The sequence below is a fragment of the Rattus norvegicus genome, chromosome X, assembly GCF_021556685.1.
Source record: "Rattus norvegicus strain SHRSP/BbbUtx chromosome X, alternate assembly SHRSP_T2T, whole genome shotgun sequence".
NCBI classification, from domain to species: Eukaryota; Metazoa; Chordata; class Mammalia; order Rodentia; family Muridae; genus Rattus; species Rattus norvegicus.
The window spans coordinates 82,269,724-82,288,132 of NC_141554.1; the positions used below are offsets into that span (position 1 = coordinate 82,269,724).

The following is an 18,409-nucleotide window of genomic DNA, read 5'->3' on the forward strand; positions in this document are numbered from 1 at the left end:
AATTTTATACATGTATGTCATGGATTCTGATCATATTTACCCCATTACCTTGTTTCCCTCTCCCTGAACCTCTTCTTTCCATATAGTCCCATGTTTAGTTCCATGCCTTTGTGAAGGACCTGCTGAATTTAAAAAGGGTTGCTGATATGATAGGGAGCCATTTAACAGAGCCAAAACCCATTGAAGAGAATTTACCCTCTATCCCCTAGCAACTATTAATTGTAATCACTAACTGTTAACTGCAGCCTTTACCTGTTAACTGCCAATAGCGTCTTGAGAATAGGCGGGGCCTCAGAAGCCCCTCCTTTATTACCACAGTAAAATTTCCTCAGGGTCCCATCTTCTGTAGGTAACCTAACTGTGAGTTCATGAATGGAGTGTAAAGGTTATGCTGTGCCCAAAGACAGCATCCAGTAAAATTCCCATCCTCTGGCTCCTTTTGTCCAATCCCTTTTCCAAGGTGATTTTTCAGACTTGGAGAGGGTGGTATAGATGTCCCATTCATGACTGAGCATTCAACTTTCACTTTTCCTAGTATTTTGATTAGGGATCAACTGCTGTTCACAGCAAAAAGTAATGTCTCTGACAAAGATTTTGGGCAGCACTATTTGTCATAAATACAGTCATTTAGAAGGCAGTGTGATGAATGCAGCATGACCATTTAAGAAAATAATAGTGGATTCCTTCAAGTACCTGTGCCCTTCCTGCCCATGGGCTTTTTACCAGGCATATAGAACCTGATATGAATTTCCTCTTGTGGAGCAGGCTTCAAGTCCAATCAGAAAACAGTTGCTAACCCCTATAAAAGTCACACCATCACTTTCCCAGGGGCCCATCTTGCCTGTGAGTTGGTTGTGTGGTATACCGAATCCACAGCCGAGTAAAAATGGGATGCTGATCCTCTCTCTCCCAGCAGCCTATATAACACTTTCTGGCAAAATGAAAGCCTCTGCCAATTATTTTTAAGCCTTTTTAAAATTATGGAAGTAATTACTATATTTTTGAATAATCTTAGTCACTTGAGACTTTTAACCAAAATGCACTATTTTAACCAAATCCACAAGAATATCTGCCTTCTGATTTTTAAATGTAAGTTTTGTTTGTTTGTTTTATTCCAGGAAGCAGAAGCCCAGGCAAAGCAGCAAGCATGAGTGTTCCATGTTCTTCCTTCAGCATCTTGAGAAATAATGAAATCTCCATTGCTTTTAAAGAAATACCTGCTTCAAAAGAAATAGGCTTACATGTTGACATAATAGATTAGTTGATGTTCTTGCATGCAAACAAGCATAATGAAAATGTGAACATGGTGGTAAGAAGTGAGAGATGAAGTTAAAACTTTAAGTAGGTAAAATAGAGTAGCATTGTTATCTGCAAAGGCATTTCATGTTCTGTAAGGATTTCCCAAAAAACCTATGTGCTCCTTCTTTTATATTACTGTGTAGCTTAAGGATATCTTCATTTAAATTTTGAGGAATTAAAGAGGAGAGAGAGAGGTGGGGGTAGGGAGAGAGAGGGAGAGAGAAGGAGGGAGGGAGAGAGAGAGAGAGAGAGAGAGAGAGAGAGAGAGAGACTTAAGACTCCAAAAATGCCTCATTATCTTTAGTGAACATGAATATTTTGATGTAATGTTACTGTTGTTGAAATGTATTTACAGGTTATGTTCATGATGTGTTAGCCATTGTAATTTCCTATGGTGACTGTGACATTCTCCTTTTATAGGAGAAACGTGTATGCCCTGAACCACAAGTTTTCTAGGCTTCAAAATGTAACCTTTCATTGCACTGTCAGTGATCAAAATAGTTGACTTCCTGCAAGACAAGAATTGACTGCATTCAACTGACAAATTTTCTTGCTTATACATGCAGTTATAATCATGTTTCTAAGTTGCTTGCCTCAGTAAAATGTGGATATATAAGGCATGGAGAAAAGATTGCAGTTCATTTTAAATTGGCCCTTCAATGCGAAAGACACAGACTTTTAATTAACCATTATATTGCCCCTGATTGTTCAAGATATATTTTCTGTTGGTGTTTGCTGAAAGTTGTAGTAGGAGCTCTCATCTCCTGCTTTACCACTGTTGCTGACCATGAACAAAACCATTCCTAATAGGTAAGCCGTTAGTTTCAGTTTAGACAGACTGTGTCAACACATTGGTTCAAGTAGAAAGAATCCCTAAGCAGACCTTGATCTTTTGAGAAAGTACATGTATCAAAGAAAAGGAACAATGTTTGAAACAGTTTGAAGATAAGCCTGACCCAAAGCATTCAACCAGAAGATGTTGATATTGTACCTTTGTCTCATACTTTAAAAACAAAACACTTTTTACTTCAAATTTTCTTTATCACTATATCTGCTATTTACTAAACTGTACTTGGCAAAAACATTCAACATACACTGAAGCCATATCTTTGTTTACTGAAACTCAAACATAATTCTTAATGCTTTCAAAATAAATGTTCTTAAAAATTTTGTGTTACGGGGTTGGGGATTTAGCTCAGTGGTAGAGCGCTTGCCTAGCAAGCACAAGGCCCTGGGTTCGGTCCCCAGCTCCGAAAAATAGAAAAGAAAAAAAAATTGTGTTACTCAACTTTAAATGTTAAACAGTAATTTTGACGAATAATTGTTTATAGGTGTTTAGAAAGGAGAAAAACCATACTGAACGAAACAAAACAAAACAACAATAAAAAAACAATTTGAAGGCAATTTTTACTGACCTAAACTTTGAACTATGAATTGGAGTCAGAAGTACTGCATTTTTTCTTTTTCTTTTTACAAAAAGAAAACAGTTACTTGTGGAGATCTCTATGGAAGACAGTACTTTAAATGAATTTTGGTGTGAACACAATACTTTTAGCCAATGCTTTTCCTCAGCATTTCTAAATGAAACAGGTGATCCTTGCAATGTTCTATGTGGACAATATAACTTTGGTTTTGTGTTAAATCATAGTGTCAGGATAGGCATTATTCAAAAATAGATGCATTGGAGAATGTTTATGTTGTCAGGATAAAACCCTGAAGTTTGTAGATTTAAAGTATACGTTTGAGTTGAATCGTCTCCCATTGAAGCCTCTCATTTTGTTGATTGAGAAACATTCCTGATAGCTGAAAGAAAAGGAAATAAAAGTCTGAGAATTATGTTGAGTTTTTTTTAACTGCCACAGTATGTGCTTGAAGTAAAATTCTTCCTGCTTTTCATAGTATCTTTGGCATATTTGTGTTTCTAAATCAGACCTGTTCATTTGTGAGTTTCACATTTTAGAACTGATTTGCCTTTTAGAGATTTTGATCTTCAGAAAGAGTTCCATTTTCAAACACACTATAAATTGTTAATTATATTGCTAAATGTGGACACTTTTTTGGGAACCTAAGCATAGATGAATAGAGAATTTTGAAACAAAGATTGTTTTGATGGGGAAAGACTGAATAGAGAGTTTTGGTGAAATCAGACTTTGCTTCTTAAGTAAAAACAACAAAAAAGTAGAACTCACATGGATTTTGTTAAGCAGTTGTTGATGTTTAAAATATGCAAAGTACAACTTTAATTCTTTTCTATGGAACACCAATACTTCTTTTCATCTAATGAATTTCAATAAAACCAATTAAATGATACGTGTTTGATTACTTTTAATTTTCTGGTCTTCTGTCCCTCTTCCACAATCCCTGTTTCTAAATATTACTAGTCATCCCTTTGTAACTAATTTTTAAATTACTTTAGAAAGAGTAACCATTCTTGGGGTTGGGGAGATAACTCAGTGTTTAAGAGCACTAAAGGTTCTTCCAGAATAACCAGGTTCTGCTTCTAGCACACACGTAGTGGCTCACAACTGTTATTGTAATTATTATTTTGCTCTAATTTTAAACATATCCATTGAGGTATTTCATGTACCTTAAAATTTACCTATTTAAAATGCAAGATTCCATGGATTTTGTGCAATCATCAGCACAGTGTGAAACCAGTCAGCGTTGAACAAACTTCCTTACATGTTAGTTCTTACTCCATTAGCTACACACAACCAGTAATTTACTTTTAATCTTTATGGAGTTAACAGTTCTGCAAGTGTCACATGAATAGACTCATAAAGAATTTGATTTTTGGTTAATGGTTCCTTCAGTTACCATGCTTTTTGAATTTAATCTATGCCATATCTTGTAAGTCATTGATAAACAGAGCATCTATTCTTTCATGTTGTGAGATAATATTTTATTATGTGGGTAGAATCACATTTTGCTTTATTAATCATTTGGCGTATATTTTATACATATCTAACTTTGTTTATCATGCATAATGCTACTATGAATACTGATATATTTTTTTTTCTTTTTTTTATTAACTTGAGTATTTCTTATATACATTTCGAGTGTTATTCCCTTTCCCGGTTTCCGGGCAAACATCCCCCTCCCTCCTCCCCTTCCTTATGGGTGTTCCCCTCCCAACCCTCCCCCCATTGCCGCCCTCCCCCCAACAGTCCAGTTCACTGGGGGTTCAGTCTTAGCAGGACCCAGGGCTTCCCCTTCCACTGGTGATCTTACTAGGATATTCATTGCTATCTATGAGGTTGGAGTCCAGGGTCAGTCCATGTATAGTCTTTAGGTATTGGCTTAGTCCCTGGAAGCTCTCATTGCTTGGCATTGTTGTACATATGGGGTCTCGAGCCCCTTCAAGCTCTTCCAGTTCTTTTTTTGATTCCTTCAACAGGGGTCCTATTCTCAGTTCAGTGGTTTGCTGCTGGCATTCGCCTCTGTATTTGCAGTATTCTGGCTGTGTCTCTCAGGAGAGATCTACATCCGGCTCCTGTCGGCCTGCACTTCTTTGCTTCATCCATCTTGTCTAATTGGGTGGCTGTAGATGTATGGGCCACATGTGGGGCAGGCTCTGAATGGGTGTTCCTTCAGTCTCTGTTTTAATCTTTGCCTCTCTCTTCCCTGCCAAGGGTATTCTTGTTCCCCTTTTAAAGAAGGAGTGAAGCATTCACATTTTGATCATCCGTCTTGAGTTTCATTTGTTCTAGGCATCTAGGGTAATTCAAGCATTTGGGCTAATAGCCACTTATCAATGAGTCTATACCATGTATGTCTTTCTGTGATTGGGTTAGCTCACTCAGGATGATATTTTCCAGTTCCAACCATTTGCCTACGAATTTCATAAAGTCGTTGTTTTTGATAGCTGAGTAATTTTCCATTGTGTAGATGTACCACATTTTCTGTATCCATTCCTCTGTTGAAGGGCATCTGGGTTCTTTCCAGCTTCTGGCTATTATAAATAAGGCTGCGATGAACATAGTGGAGCACGTGTCTTTTTTATATGTTGGGGCATATTTTGGGTATATGCCCAAGAGAGGTATAGCTGGATCCTAAGGCAGTTAAATGTCCAATTTTCTAAGGAATCTCCAGACTGATTTCCAGAATGGTTTTACCAGTCTGCAATCCCACCAACAATGGAGGAGTGTTCCTCTTTCTCCGCATCCTTGCCAGCATCTACTGTCACCTGAGTTTTTGATCTTAGCCATTCTCACTGGTGTGAGGTGAAATCTCAAGGTTGTTTTGATTTGCATTTCCCTTATGACTAAAGATGTTGAACATTTCTTTAGGTGTTTCTCAACCATTCGGCATTCCTCAGCTGTGAATTCTTTGTTTAGCTCTGAACCCCATTTTTTAATAGGGTTATTTGTCTCCCTGCGGTCTAACTTCTTGAGTTCTTTGTATATTTTGGATATAAGGCCTCTATCTGTTGTAGGATTGGTAAAGTTCTTTTCCCAATCTGTTGGTTGCCGTTTTGTCCTAACCACAGTGTCCTTTGCCTTACAGAAGCTTTGCAGTTTTATGAGATCCCATTTGTCGATTCTTGATCTTAGAGCATAAGCCATTGGTGTTTTATTCAGGAAATTTTTCCAGTGCCCATGTGTTCCAGATGCTTCCCTAGATTTTCTTCTGTTAGTTTGAGTGTGTCTGCTTTGATGTGGAGGTCCTTGATCCACTTGGACTTAAGCTTTGTACTGGGTGATAAGCATGGATCGATCTGCATTCTTCTACATGTTGACCTCCAGTTGAACCAGCACCATTTGCTGAAAATGCTATCTTTTTTCCATTTGATGGTTTTGGCTCCTTTGTCAAAAATCAAGTGACCATATGTGTGTGGGTTCATTTCTGGGTCTTCAATTCTATTCCATTGGTCTATCTGTCTGTCTCTGTACCAATACCATGTAGTTTTTATCACTATTGCTCTGTAATACTGCTTGAGTTCAGGGATAGTGATTCCCCCTGAAGTCCTTTTATTGTTGAGGATAGTTTTAGCTATCCTGGGTTTTTTGTTATTCCAGATGAATTTGCAAATTGTTCTGTCTAACTCTTTGAAGAATTGGATTGGTATTTTGATGGGGATTGCATTGAATCTGTAGATCGCTTTTGGTAAAATGGCCATTTTTACTATATTAATCCTGCCAATCCATGAGCATGGGAGATCTTTCCATCTTCTGAGGTCTTCTTCAATTTCTTTCTTCAGTGTCTTGAAGTACTTATTGTACAGATCTCTTACTTGCTTGGTTAAAGTCTCACGGAGGTACTTTATATTATTTGGGTCTATTATGAAGGGTGTCGTTTCCCCAATTTCTTTCTCGGCTTGTTTCTCTTTTGTGTAGAGGAAGGCTACTGATTTATTTGAGTTAATTTTATACCCAGCCACTTTGCTGAAGTTGTTTATCAGCTTTAGTAGTTCTCTGGTGGAACTTTTGGGATCACTTAAATAAACTATCATATCATCTGCAAATAGTGATATTTTGACTTCCTCTTTTCCGATCTGTATCCCCTTGACCTCCTTTTGTTGTCTGATTGCTCTGGCTAGAACTTCAAGAACTATATTGAATAAGTAGGGAGAGAGTGGGCAGCCTTGTCTAGTCCCTGATTTTAGTGGGATTGCTTCAAGTTTCTCTCCATTTAGTTTAATGTTAGCAACTGGTTTGCTGTATATGGCTTTTACTATGTTTAGGTATGGGCCATGAATTCCTATTCTTTCCAGGACTTTTATCATGAAGGGGTGTTGAATTTTGTCAAATGCTTTCTCAGTATCTAATGAAATGATCATGTGGTTTTGTTCTTTCAGTTTGTTTATATAATGGATCACATTGATTGTTTTCCGTATATTAAACCATCCCTGCATGCCTGGGATGAAGCCTACTTGATCATGTTGGATGATTGTTTTGATGTGCTCTTGGATTCGGTTTGCCAGAATTGTATTGAGTATTTTTGCGTCGATATTCATAAGGGAAATTGGTCTGAAGTTCTCTTTCTTTGTTGTGTCTTTGTGTGGTTTAGGTATAAGAGTAATTGTGGCTTCGTAGAAGGAATTCGGTAGTGCTCCATCTGTTTCAATTTTGTGGAATAGTTTGGATAATATTGGTATGAGGTCTTCTATGAAGGTTTGATAGAATTCTGCACTAAACCCGTCTGGACCTGGGCTCTTTTTGGTTGGGAGACCTTTAATGACTGCTTCTATTTCCTTAGGAGTTATGGGGTTGTTTAACTGGTTTATCTGTTCCTGATTTAACTTCGGTACCTGGTATCTGTCTAGGAAATTATCCATTTCCTGAAGATTTTCAAGTTTTGTTGAATATAGGTTTTTATTGTAAGATCTGATGATTTTTTGAATTTCCTCTGAATCTGTTGTTATGTCTCCCTTTTCATTTCTGATTTTGTTAATTTGGACGCACTCTCTGTGTCCTCTCGTTAGTCTGGCTAAGGGTTTATCTATCTTGTTGATTTTCTCAAAGAACCAACTTTTGGTTCTGTTGATTCTTTCTATGGTCCTTTTTGTTTCTACTTGGTTGATTTCAGCTCTGAGTTTGATTATTTCCTGCCTTCTACTCCTCCTAGGTGTATTTGCTTCTTTTTGTTCTAGAGCTTTTAGGTGTGCTGTCAAGCTGCTGACATATGCTCTTTCCTGTTTCTTTCTGCAGGCACTCAGCGCTATGAGTTTTCCTCTTAGCACAGCTTTCATTGTGTCCCATAAGTTTGGGTATGTTGTACCTTCATTTTCATTAAATTCTAAAAAGTTTTTAATTTCTTTCTTTATTTCTTCCTTGACCAGTTTATCATTGAGTAGAGCATTGTTCAATTTCCACGTATATGTGGGCATTCTTCCCTTATTGTTATTGAAGACCAGTTTTAGGCCGTGGTGGTCCGATAGCACGCATGGGATTATTTCTATCTTTCTGTACCTGTTGAGGCCCGTTTTTTGACCAATTATATGGTCAATTTTGGAGAAAGTACCATGAGGAGCTGAGAAGAAGGTATATCCTTTTGCTTTAGGATAGAATGTTCTATAAATATCCGTTAAGTCCATTTGGCTCATGACTTCTCTTAGTCTGTCGACATCTCTGTTCAATTTCTGTTTCCATGATCTGTCCATTGATGAGAGTGGGGTGTTGAAATCTCCCACTATTATTGTGTGAGGTGCAATGTGTGTTTTGAGCTTTAGTAAGGTTTCTTTTATGTATGTAGGTGCCCTTGTATTTGGGGCATAGATATTTAGGATTGAGAGTTCATCTTGGTGGATTTTTCCTTTGATGAATATGAAGTGTCCTTCTTTATCTTTTTTGATGACTTTTAATTGAAAATTGATTTTATTTGATATTAGACTTGCTACTCCAGTTTGCTTCTTCTGACCATTTGCTTGGAAAATTGTTTTCCAGCCTTTCACTCTGAGGTAGTGTCTGTCTTTGTCTCTGAGGTGTGTTTCGTGTAGGCAGCAGAATGCAGGGTCCTCATTGCGTATCCAGTTTGTTAATCTATGTCTTTTTTTGGGGAGTTGAGGCCATTGATGTTGAGAGATATTAAGGAATAGTGATTATTGCTTCCCGTTATATTCATATTTGGATGTGAGGTTATGTTTGTGTGCTTTCATTCTCTTTGTTTTGTTGCCAAGACGATTAGTTTCTTGCTTCTTCTAGGTTATAGCTTTCCTCCTTATGTTGGGCTTTACCATTTATTATCCTTTGTAGTGCTGGATTTGTAGAAAGATATTGTGTAAATTTGGTTTTGTCATGGAATATCTTGGTTTCTCCATCTATGTTAATTGAGAGTTTTGCAGGATACAGTAACCTGTGCTGGCATTTGTGTTCTCTTAGGGTCTGTATGACATCAGTCCAGGATCTTCTGGCCTTCATAGTTTTTGGCGAGAAGTCTGGTGTGATTCTGATAGGTCTGCCTTTATATGTTACTTGACCTTTTTCCCTTACTGCTTTTAATATTCTTTCTTTATTTTGTGCGTTTGGTGTTTTGACTATTATGTGACGGGAGATGTTTCTTTTCTGGTCCAATCTATTTGGAGTTCTGTAGGCTTCTTGCATGCCTATGGGTATCTCTTTTTTTACATTAGGGAAGTTTTCTTCTATAATTTTGTTGAAGATATTTACTGGTCCTTTGAGCTGGGAGTCTTCACTCTCTTCTATACCTATTATCCTTAGGTTTGATCTTCTCATTGAGTCCTGGATTTCCTGTATGTTTTGGACCAGTAGCTTTTTCTGCTTTACATTATCTTTGACAGTTGAATCAATGATTTCTATGGAATCTTCTGCTCCTGATATTCTCTCTTCCATCTCTTGTATTCTGTTGGTGAAGCTTGTATCTACAGCTCCTTGTCTCTTCTTTTGGTTTTCTATATCCAGGGTTGTTTCCATGTGTTCTTTCTTGATTGCTTCTATTTCCATTTTTAATTCCTTCAACTGTTTGATTGTGTTTTCCTGGAATTCTTTCAGGGATTTTTGCGATTCCTCTCTGTAGGCTTCTACTTGTTTATTAATGTTTTCCTGTGTTTCCCTAAGGGAGTTCTTCACGTCTTTCTTGAAGTCCTCCAGCATCGTGATCAAATATGATTTTGAAACTAGATCTTGCTTTTCTGGTGTGTTTGGATATTCCATGTTTGTTTTGGTGGGAGAATTGGGCTCCGATGATGCCAAGTAGTCTTGGTTTCTGTTGCTTGGGTTCCTGCGCTTGCCTCTTGCCATCAGATTATCTCTAGTGTTACTTTGTTCTGCTATTTCTGACAGTGGCTAGACTGTCCTATAAGCCTGTGTGTCAGGAGTGCTGTAGACCTGTTTTCCTGTTTTCCTTCAGCCAGTTATGGGAACAGAGTGTTCTGCTTTCGGGCGTGTAGTTTTTCCTCTCTACAGGTCTTCAGCTTTCCTGTGGGCCTGTGTCTTGAGTTCACCAGGCAGCTTTCTTGCAGCAGAAAAGTTGGCCTTACCTGTGGTCCCGAGGCTCAAGTTCGCTCGTGGGGTGCTGCCCACGGGCTCTCAGTGGCGGCAGCAACCAGGAATACCTGTGCCGCCTCTTCCGGGAGCTTTAGTGCACCAGGGTTCCAGATGGCCTTTGGTGTTTTCCTCTGGCATCCGAGATGTGTGTGCAGAGAGCAGTCTCTTCTGGTTTCCCAGGCTTGTCTGCCTCTCTGAAGGTTTAGCTCTCCCTCCCACGGGATTTGGGTGCAGAGAACTGTTTATCCGGTCTGTTTCCTTCAGGGTCCGGCGGTGTCTCTGGCAGGGGTCCTGCCGCTCCTGGGCCCTCCCCCACGGGAGCCCAGAGGCCTTATACAGTTTCCTCTTGGGCCAGGGATGTGGGCAGGGGTGAGCAGTGTTGGTGGTCTCTTCCGCTCTGCAGCCTCAGGAGTGCCCACCTGACCAGGCGGTTGGGCCTCTCTCTCAGGGGGTCTGGAAGCAGAGAGCTGCTGCGGGCCGGGATCGTTTTTGAGAATTTTATTGAGTAATTTTGCATCATTATTCATAAGGGAAATTGGTCTGAAGTTTTCTTTCTTGTTGAATCTCTGTGTGGTTTTGGTATAAACATAATTGTGGCTTCATAGAAGGAATTGGGTAGAGCTCCTTCTGTTTGTGTTTTGTGGAATAGTTTGGACAGTATTGGTATTAGCTTCTTCTGTGAAGGCTTGATAGAGTTGTGTGCACCAAACCCATCTGGTCCTGGGGATTTTTTGGTTGGGAGACTTTTAATAACTGCTTCTATTTCTTTAGAAGTTATGGGGTTGTTTAGATGATTTTTCTGATCCTTATTTAACTTTGGTACCTGGTATTTTCTAGAAAATTGTCCATTTCATCCAGATTGGCCAGTTTTGTTGAGTATAGGTGTTGTAGTAGTATCTGATGATTTTTTGAATTTCCTCAGAGTCTGTTGTTATGTCTCCTTTTTCATTTATGATCTTGTTAATTTGGATACACGTTCTGTGCCTTCTAGTTAGTCTGGCTAAGGGTTTATCTATCTTGTTGATTTTCTCAAAGAACCAGCTCCTGGTTTTGTTGATTTTTTTTAAATAGTCCTTTTTGTTTCTATTTGGTTGATTTCAGTCCTGAGTCTTCATAATCAATTTCCTGCCTTCTACTCATCTTGGGTGTATTTGCTTCTTTTTGTTCTAAAGCTTTTAGGTGTGCTGTCAAGTTGCTGATGTATGCTCTCTCCTGTTTCTTTTTACAGGCTCTCAGAGCTGTGAGTTTTCTTCTTAGTACTGTTTTCATTGTGTCCTATAAGTTTGGATTGTTGTGCCTTCATTGACATTATATTCAAAAAAGTCTTTACTTACTTTATTTCTTCTTTGACCAAGTTATTATGGAGTAGAACATTATTCAGCTTCCATGTTTATGTGGGCTTTCTGTCGTTTTTGTTGTCATTAAAGACCAGCCTTAGTCTGTGGTAATCTGATAGAATGCATGGGATTATTTCAGTCTTCTTGTACCTGTTGAAGCCTATTTTGTAACCGACTATATGGTCAGTTTTGGAGAAGGTAACATAAGATGCTGAGAAGAAGTTATATATATTTTTTTGTTTTTGGGTGAAATGTTCTATTGATATCTGTTAAATCCATTTGGTTCATAACTTCTGTTAGTTTTGCTATGTCTCCATTTAGTTTCTTTTTCCATGATCTATCCATTGATGAAAGTGAGGTATTGAAGTCTCCCACTATTATTGTGTGAGGTACAATGTGGGCTTTGAACTTTACTAAGGTTTCTCTTATGAATGTAGGTGCTCTTGCAGTTGGAGCATAACTATTCAGAATTGAGTGTTCATCTTGGTGGATTTTTTCCTTTAATGAATATGAAGTGTTGTTCTGTATTCATTTTGATAACTTTTCGTTGGAAGTTGATTTTATTCGATATTAGAATGGCAACTCCAACTAGTTTCATGGAATAATGTCCTTGGAAAATTGTTTTCCAGCCTTTTACTTTGAGGTAGTGGCTGTCTTTGTCATTGAGGTGTGTTTCCTGTATGCATCAAAATGCTGGGTCCTCTTTCCATCTCCAATCTGTTAGTCTATGTCTTTTTATTGGGAAATTGATGTTGAGAGATATTAGTGACCAATGATTGTTGTTCCTTATTATTTTTGTTGTTAGAGGTGGAATTATGTGTGGCTATCTTCTTTTAGGTTATTTGAAAGAAAATTACTTGTTTTTTCTAGTGTGTAGTTTCCCTCCTTGTGTTGGAATTTTGCATCCATTATCCTTTGTAGGTCTGTATTTGTAGGAAGATATTGTGTAAATTTGGTTTTGTTACAGAATATCTTGGTTTTTCCATCTATGTTAGTTGAGGGTTTTGCTGGGTATAGTGACCTGGGCTGTGATTTGATTTCTCTTAGGGTCTGTATGACGTCTGCCCAGGATCTTCTGTCTTTCATAGTCTCTGGTGAGAAGTCTGGTATAATTCTTATAGGTCTGCCTTTATATGTTACTTGACCTTTTTCCCTTACTGCTTTTAATATTCTTTCTTTGGTTTGTGTGTTTTGTGGTTTGACTATTATATGACTGGAGGAATTTATTTTCTGGTCCAATCTATTTGGAGTTCTGTAGGCTTCTTGTATGTTTATGGACATCTCTTTTTTTAGGAAAGTTTTCTTCTATAATTTTGTTGAAGTTATTTACTGGCTCTTTAAATTGGGAACTTTTGTTTCCTTCTATATCTATTATCCTTAGGTTTGGTCTCATTGTGTCCTCGATTTCCTGGATGTTTTGTGTTAGGAGGTTTTTGCATTGTATTTGACTATTGTGTCAATGTTTTCTATGGTATCTTCTGCCCCTACGATTCTCTCTTCAATCTCTTGTATTTTGTTGGTGATGCTTGTGTCTATGATTCCTGATCTCTTTCCTAGGTTTTCTATCTCTAGGGTTATCCCTTTTTGTCATTTATTTATTGTTTCTATTTCCATTTTTAGATCCTGGATGGTTTTATTCAATTCTTTTACCTATTTGTTTGTGTTTTCCTTTAGTTCTTTAAGGGATTTTTGTGTTTCCTCTTTAAGGGCTTCTACTTATTTACTTGTGTTGTCCTGTATTTTTTAAGGGAGTTATTCATGACCTTCTTGAATTCCTTTATCATCATCATGAAATGTGATTTCAAATCCATAACTTGCTTTTCCAGTGTGTTGGGATTTCCACTATTTGCTGTTTTGGGAGAACTGGATTCATATGATGCCAAATGTTTTTTGTTTCTGTTGCTTGGGTACTTGTGCTTGCCTCTAGCCTTCAGGTTATCTCTGATATTAGCTGGCCTTGATGTTTCTGACTGAAGCTTGTTTCTCCTGTGGGCCTGTGAGCCTTTGATCTTAGGAGTGAGAGTACTCCTGGCAGACCAGCTCTCAGCAGGCAGGTTTTATGTTGGAAAGACAGTGGGACAGCCTTAGCTCTGGGAGCAGATGGATACTGGAAGGGTCTTTTCCTAGGCTACCCTGTGGCTCCTGTGCCCTGTGTGCTCCCAGCAGGTCTCTCTTTGGATAGTCAGTGGAGCGAAAAGAAGTGGGGTTCCACCTGTGGGCTTAGGAGTAAGAGTGCTTCTGGCTGACCAGCTCTCTGCAGGCAGGGTTTGGGTTCAAGGGCTGAGGAACAGCCCTAGCTCTGGGCTCAGCTGGAGACTGGAAGGCTCAAAGTGAAATTGTAAGGTAAATCCCATAAGCTGGCCAGCATCTCAAACCTTGACTTTAGTATCTTTCAAGTGCCTCTTTATAGGCTCATTATCATGTTCCTGAACCATATTACTAAGCAAATCATCATTCTTAAAAATTGTCAACAAAAATTCAGAAATTCCTTTAGGGTCTTCTTTTCCTCATCCTTTTTCTCATCTTTAATCTTTGCCTTTTCTTTCAGCTCCTCTGAAACTTCATCTTCCTCATCTCATCTGGTTTCCATTCACATTCTTCTATAGGTTCATAAACTCCATTAATGATCTCAAATTGCATATCAAATAAGGGCTGATAGAGAACAGCATACTTTCTCAAGAACATGAAATGCCTCAGAATTTGGCTTCTATCTATGCATATTTAGCTTGAAGATTATTTAAATTAGTTAATTTATGTTTTACGTATTTAATTTAAACCTGCTTACTCACTGCTCCCTCCCAGTTAGCCCTCCCACAATCCTTCCCACATCCCTCACTCCCCTTCCCCTCTGAATGGGTAGTGTACCCCCAGGGTATACTCCAACCCTGTCACTTCAAGTCTCTGATGGCCTAGGTGCTTTCTCTCCCACTGAGGCTAGAGAATGCACCCAAGCTAGAAGAACTTATCCTATGTACAGGCAACAGCTTTTGGGACAAACCCTGTTCCAGTTGTTCAGGTCCCACATGAAGATCAAGCTGCACATCTGCAACACATGTGCTGAGAGGCCTAGGTACAGCCTATGTATGTTCTTTGGTTGGTGTTTCAGACTCTGAGAGCCCCAAGGGTCAAGGTTTGTTGTCTCTGGTCTTCCTGTGGAGTTCCTATTCCCTTCAGGACGCACAATTCTTCCTATTCTTTAAGAATCCCCAGGCTGCATTCATTGTTTGGCTGTGGTAAGCTGCTGGGTGGAGCTTCTCAGAGGCAAACTATGACTCCTGTCACAATTCACAAAAGTCAGGACAGACAATATAACTTGAACATTTTTGAGAGCATTATCCACTCATCTTTTGACCTTTTTTTTTCAATGTTTTCCTGTTGGTATGTCTAGAAGTCCATCAAGTCTTTCCTGGAGGGCTGCAAGAATTTGTGGATTTTTGTATCATCTGAACAGTTAGCTGGCGAGCTTTGATTTTTTGTTTGTTCTACTTCAAATCTTGATCAAGTTCAGACTATTGTTTGTTGTCAATATCTGACATGTTATAAGAGGAACTCCAAATATTATCCCAGGAGGCTAGGACAACAGAGCTGGGCAGCCAGTGCTGCACAGGCAATGACTCAGGGAGGTAGCAGCAGGGGAGCTGGAAGTGACACTGTGAGCAAATGGTGCTAAATAAGTTTAAGGGTTTGTTTTGAAATTATGTGTGTATGTGCTTGTGAATTACAGAACATGAATGTATGCATGTATATATGTTTAAACATAAAGATATATGCACTAAATTATTTCCTTTTTAAAGATTTATTTATTTGTTTTATGTATATGAACACACTGTATCTGTCTTCAGACACATCAGAAGAGGGTATCAGATCCTGTTATATATGGTTGAGAGCCACCATGTGGTTTCTGGGAGTTGAACTCAGGACCTCTTAAAGAGCCATCAGTGCTCTTAACTTCTGAGCTATCTCTCCATCCCACTAAATTATTTCTTTATGGAAATGCTTGAAACATTTTAATTGCAATATGCATTGTGTAGTAGTGTACCATGACATATCACTCCTGCCAAACTATATGTTCTACCAATTAGTCAACATATCTCTATTCTTTCCTCCTTCCCAGTCTCCGGTTCTGTTGTCTCAGTTCCAGTTATGCTAGCCTTATTTGACCATGGCATTTTTGAAAAATATTTCTTCCTTTTCGAAATTATGATATAATAACATTATTTCCCTCTTCCTTGACTCTCTTGAAGCTTGTCCATATATCATTCCTTTCTCGTCTTCAAATTCATGGTCTTTTTTCCCTTTTTATTTCATATATACATATAAACATCAAGTTTCTAATTGTATTTACAGCCTGTTTAACAAAAGGAAAATCTTTCTTAGTACTGGAAACCCAGACTGTCCTAGAGTTAGGGAAATCATTGTTCCTTGAAGAGGACCCACAACCACCCCTTCACTAAACCAGCATAGTCCCTAACTTCATTCTAAATATGTTAACTTTTAACTTTTTAGTTTTTTAAGATTGAATTTTTAAGTGTGAGTGGTGGAAAGGCTTTTTCATATGAGTGTGGGTGTCTCTGGAGATCATAAGCATTGATGTCCTTGGAGCTGAAGTTACACGGAACTGTGGACCACATGATGTGGGTGCTGGAAACTGAAATACTGTCCACAGCATGAGCAGTATATACACTTAAACATTGAGCCATCTTTATTTTTGTTACTATTTGTCATTTTATTTTTGTTATTATTTGCTATTATTTTGTGTGTCAGAGAGAACATGTAGTCATGCTACCCTACATATATGGAGATCATAGGAGAACCTGAAGGAATTTCTTCTCTCTACCATGTGGATCCTGGTAATTTGACTCAGGTCATCAGATTTGACCACATTTGTTTCTCTGTGTCTTACACCTCTTTTGCTCCAATTAGTCTCTCTCAGTTTTGGTTGTTTTTCTGTTGCTATGATAAAGTAACATGGCTAAAACAACTTAAAGAACGAGTTTATTTGGGCTTACAGTTCCAGAGGATTATAATTCGTGTGATGACTATGTCATGGTAGGTAGTAGCTGGGAGTGAAAACTAAGAAATCACATCTTCAATCACAAAGCAGAGAGAGCAACCTGCAAGAGAGATAACACTATGAACTCTCAAAGCTCACTGCTAGTTATGTACTTCCTCTAAAAAGGTGGCATCACCTCAACAAACAACATCAGCAACTAGGGATGGAGTGATCAAATACCCAAGAACATGCAGATTTTTTTTTAAACTTCAAACTTCTACATTCTACTCCCTGGCCCCTATAGGCTCATGGCTTTATCATAATGCATGGTGCATTTAGTCCAACTTCAAATATCCCCATACTTTTTCACAGTCTCAGCACTGTTTGAAGATTTGATATCTCTTCTAAGGCTTAAAACAATCTGTAAAATGTAAAGGCAAGTGACGTGATTCCAATATATTCCTTTGCTATATTAAAGAGACTTTTCCTAGTTTTTGCTTGTGGAAGCCAATTTCTCTACATTGTCTTCAAATCTTGATATTCTATGTTCTACTTTATCTAGCCTGGTTTTCCTCTGAAAATTTTAAGTGAGTTATTGAGTTTTTCAATCCCTTCTTTATTTAAACTTCAGAGTGCTTTTCTTTTTAAGTATTTCTAACTTATTCTTCAATTCAGTCTTTAAATACTGAATTGTCTCTATCATTTCATTATCCATATATTTTCCTCTCCTTAAATCAGTTGATTGTTACCATCCTTAAGTCCACTGAGCTGTTTTTTTGTCTTCTTTGATTTCTTAGAAATTTTCAAGGGAATTTATGCTTTTTTTTTTAAAAATTCTGTGCCCTTAGGTTTATCTAAGGAATTCTCATTGGAAAACATTTCTTAGTTTCATTTAGGTACAGACCTGGTGGGTTCAGGAAAGGTGACATACTATCTTGGTCTTTTGTATTTGTGTTTTTATAATATGACCTGGGCATTCACTAGTTGTACATCTGTTGTGAGTTTCAGGCCTATCTCTGTTAAATGAAAGTTTGGGTTTAATTTTGTCATTCCTCAAACTTCCTTGGTCATATATGAAGAGTTGGTAGGCCTATCCTTCAGACACTCACTGTTAATTTTTGATCAGAAGGCTGGAAATAGAATAAACCAAGAAAGTATGTGAATGGGACCAGTGACTGGATCAGTCTGAGATGCTACATAAGCTGATCTACTAGAGCTATGCCCAAGAATGTGAGGATGGCATAGTTGAACTGGGATCTCAAACACTCACCAAGCTAAGCCAGCACAAAGACTGCAACTGGAGATAAACCTGAGAATGGAACAGGCGAGTAAGTTTCTGAGAATTTTCTTGCTGGATAGATAAGTGACTAAGGCTAAATCTGGGCTTTGAGGGAGGAATGGATGGTTGGGCATTGGTGAGACTCACCAGAAACTACTGGAACATGGGCTGCACAGCTAGGGCTAGGCATGTTTTAGGGTTGGGTCTATCAGGTAAACTTACGAATACTGCAGGTGGACAAGGTTATTTTTCTGTACTTAACTCATCTTACAGTTTGCTTCTTTGTTTTTGTTATAAAACACTGAACAAATGTACCTCAGGGAAAGGAATATTTTAACTTACAGGTAGAGCTGATGATCAAGGAATGGACACATAGGGCTGGAGACAGAAATTTAACAGTGGCCATAGAGGAAACACTGGTTTGTGCAGCTACCTTTCATATAGAGCCAAGGGTCACCTCCCCAGGGATGGCAATGCACAGAAATCTGGGTCAAGAAAATGACCCACAGCCTTCCTACTGGCCAGTCTAATAGAGGCAGTTTCTCAACTGAATTTC

General features: G+C 38.4%; 1 protein-coding gene across 1 annotated transcript in view; it reads left to right on the plus strand.

Annotated features, from left to right (window-relative positions):
- Window positions 1-3,607, plus strand: part of Sh3bgrl (SH3 domain binding glutamate rich protein like) — a 98,525-nt gene extending 94,918 nt beyond the window's left edge. Inside the window, 1 exon segment of the mRNA NM_001173339.1 lies at window positions 1,119-3,607. Coding sequence (NP_001166810.1) covers window positions 1,119-1,151 — 33 coding nt within the window. The 3' untranslated portion in view covers window positions 1,152-3,607.
- Window positions 3,608-18,409: the final 14,802 nt, after the last annotated feature.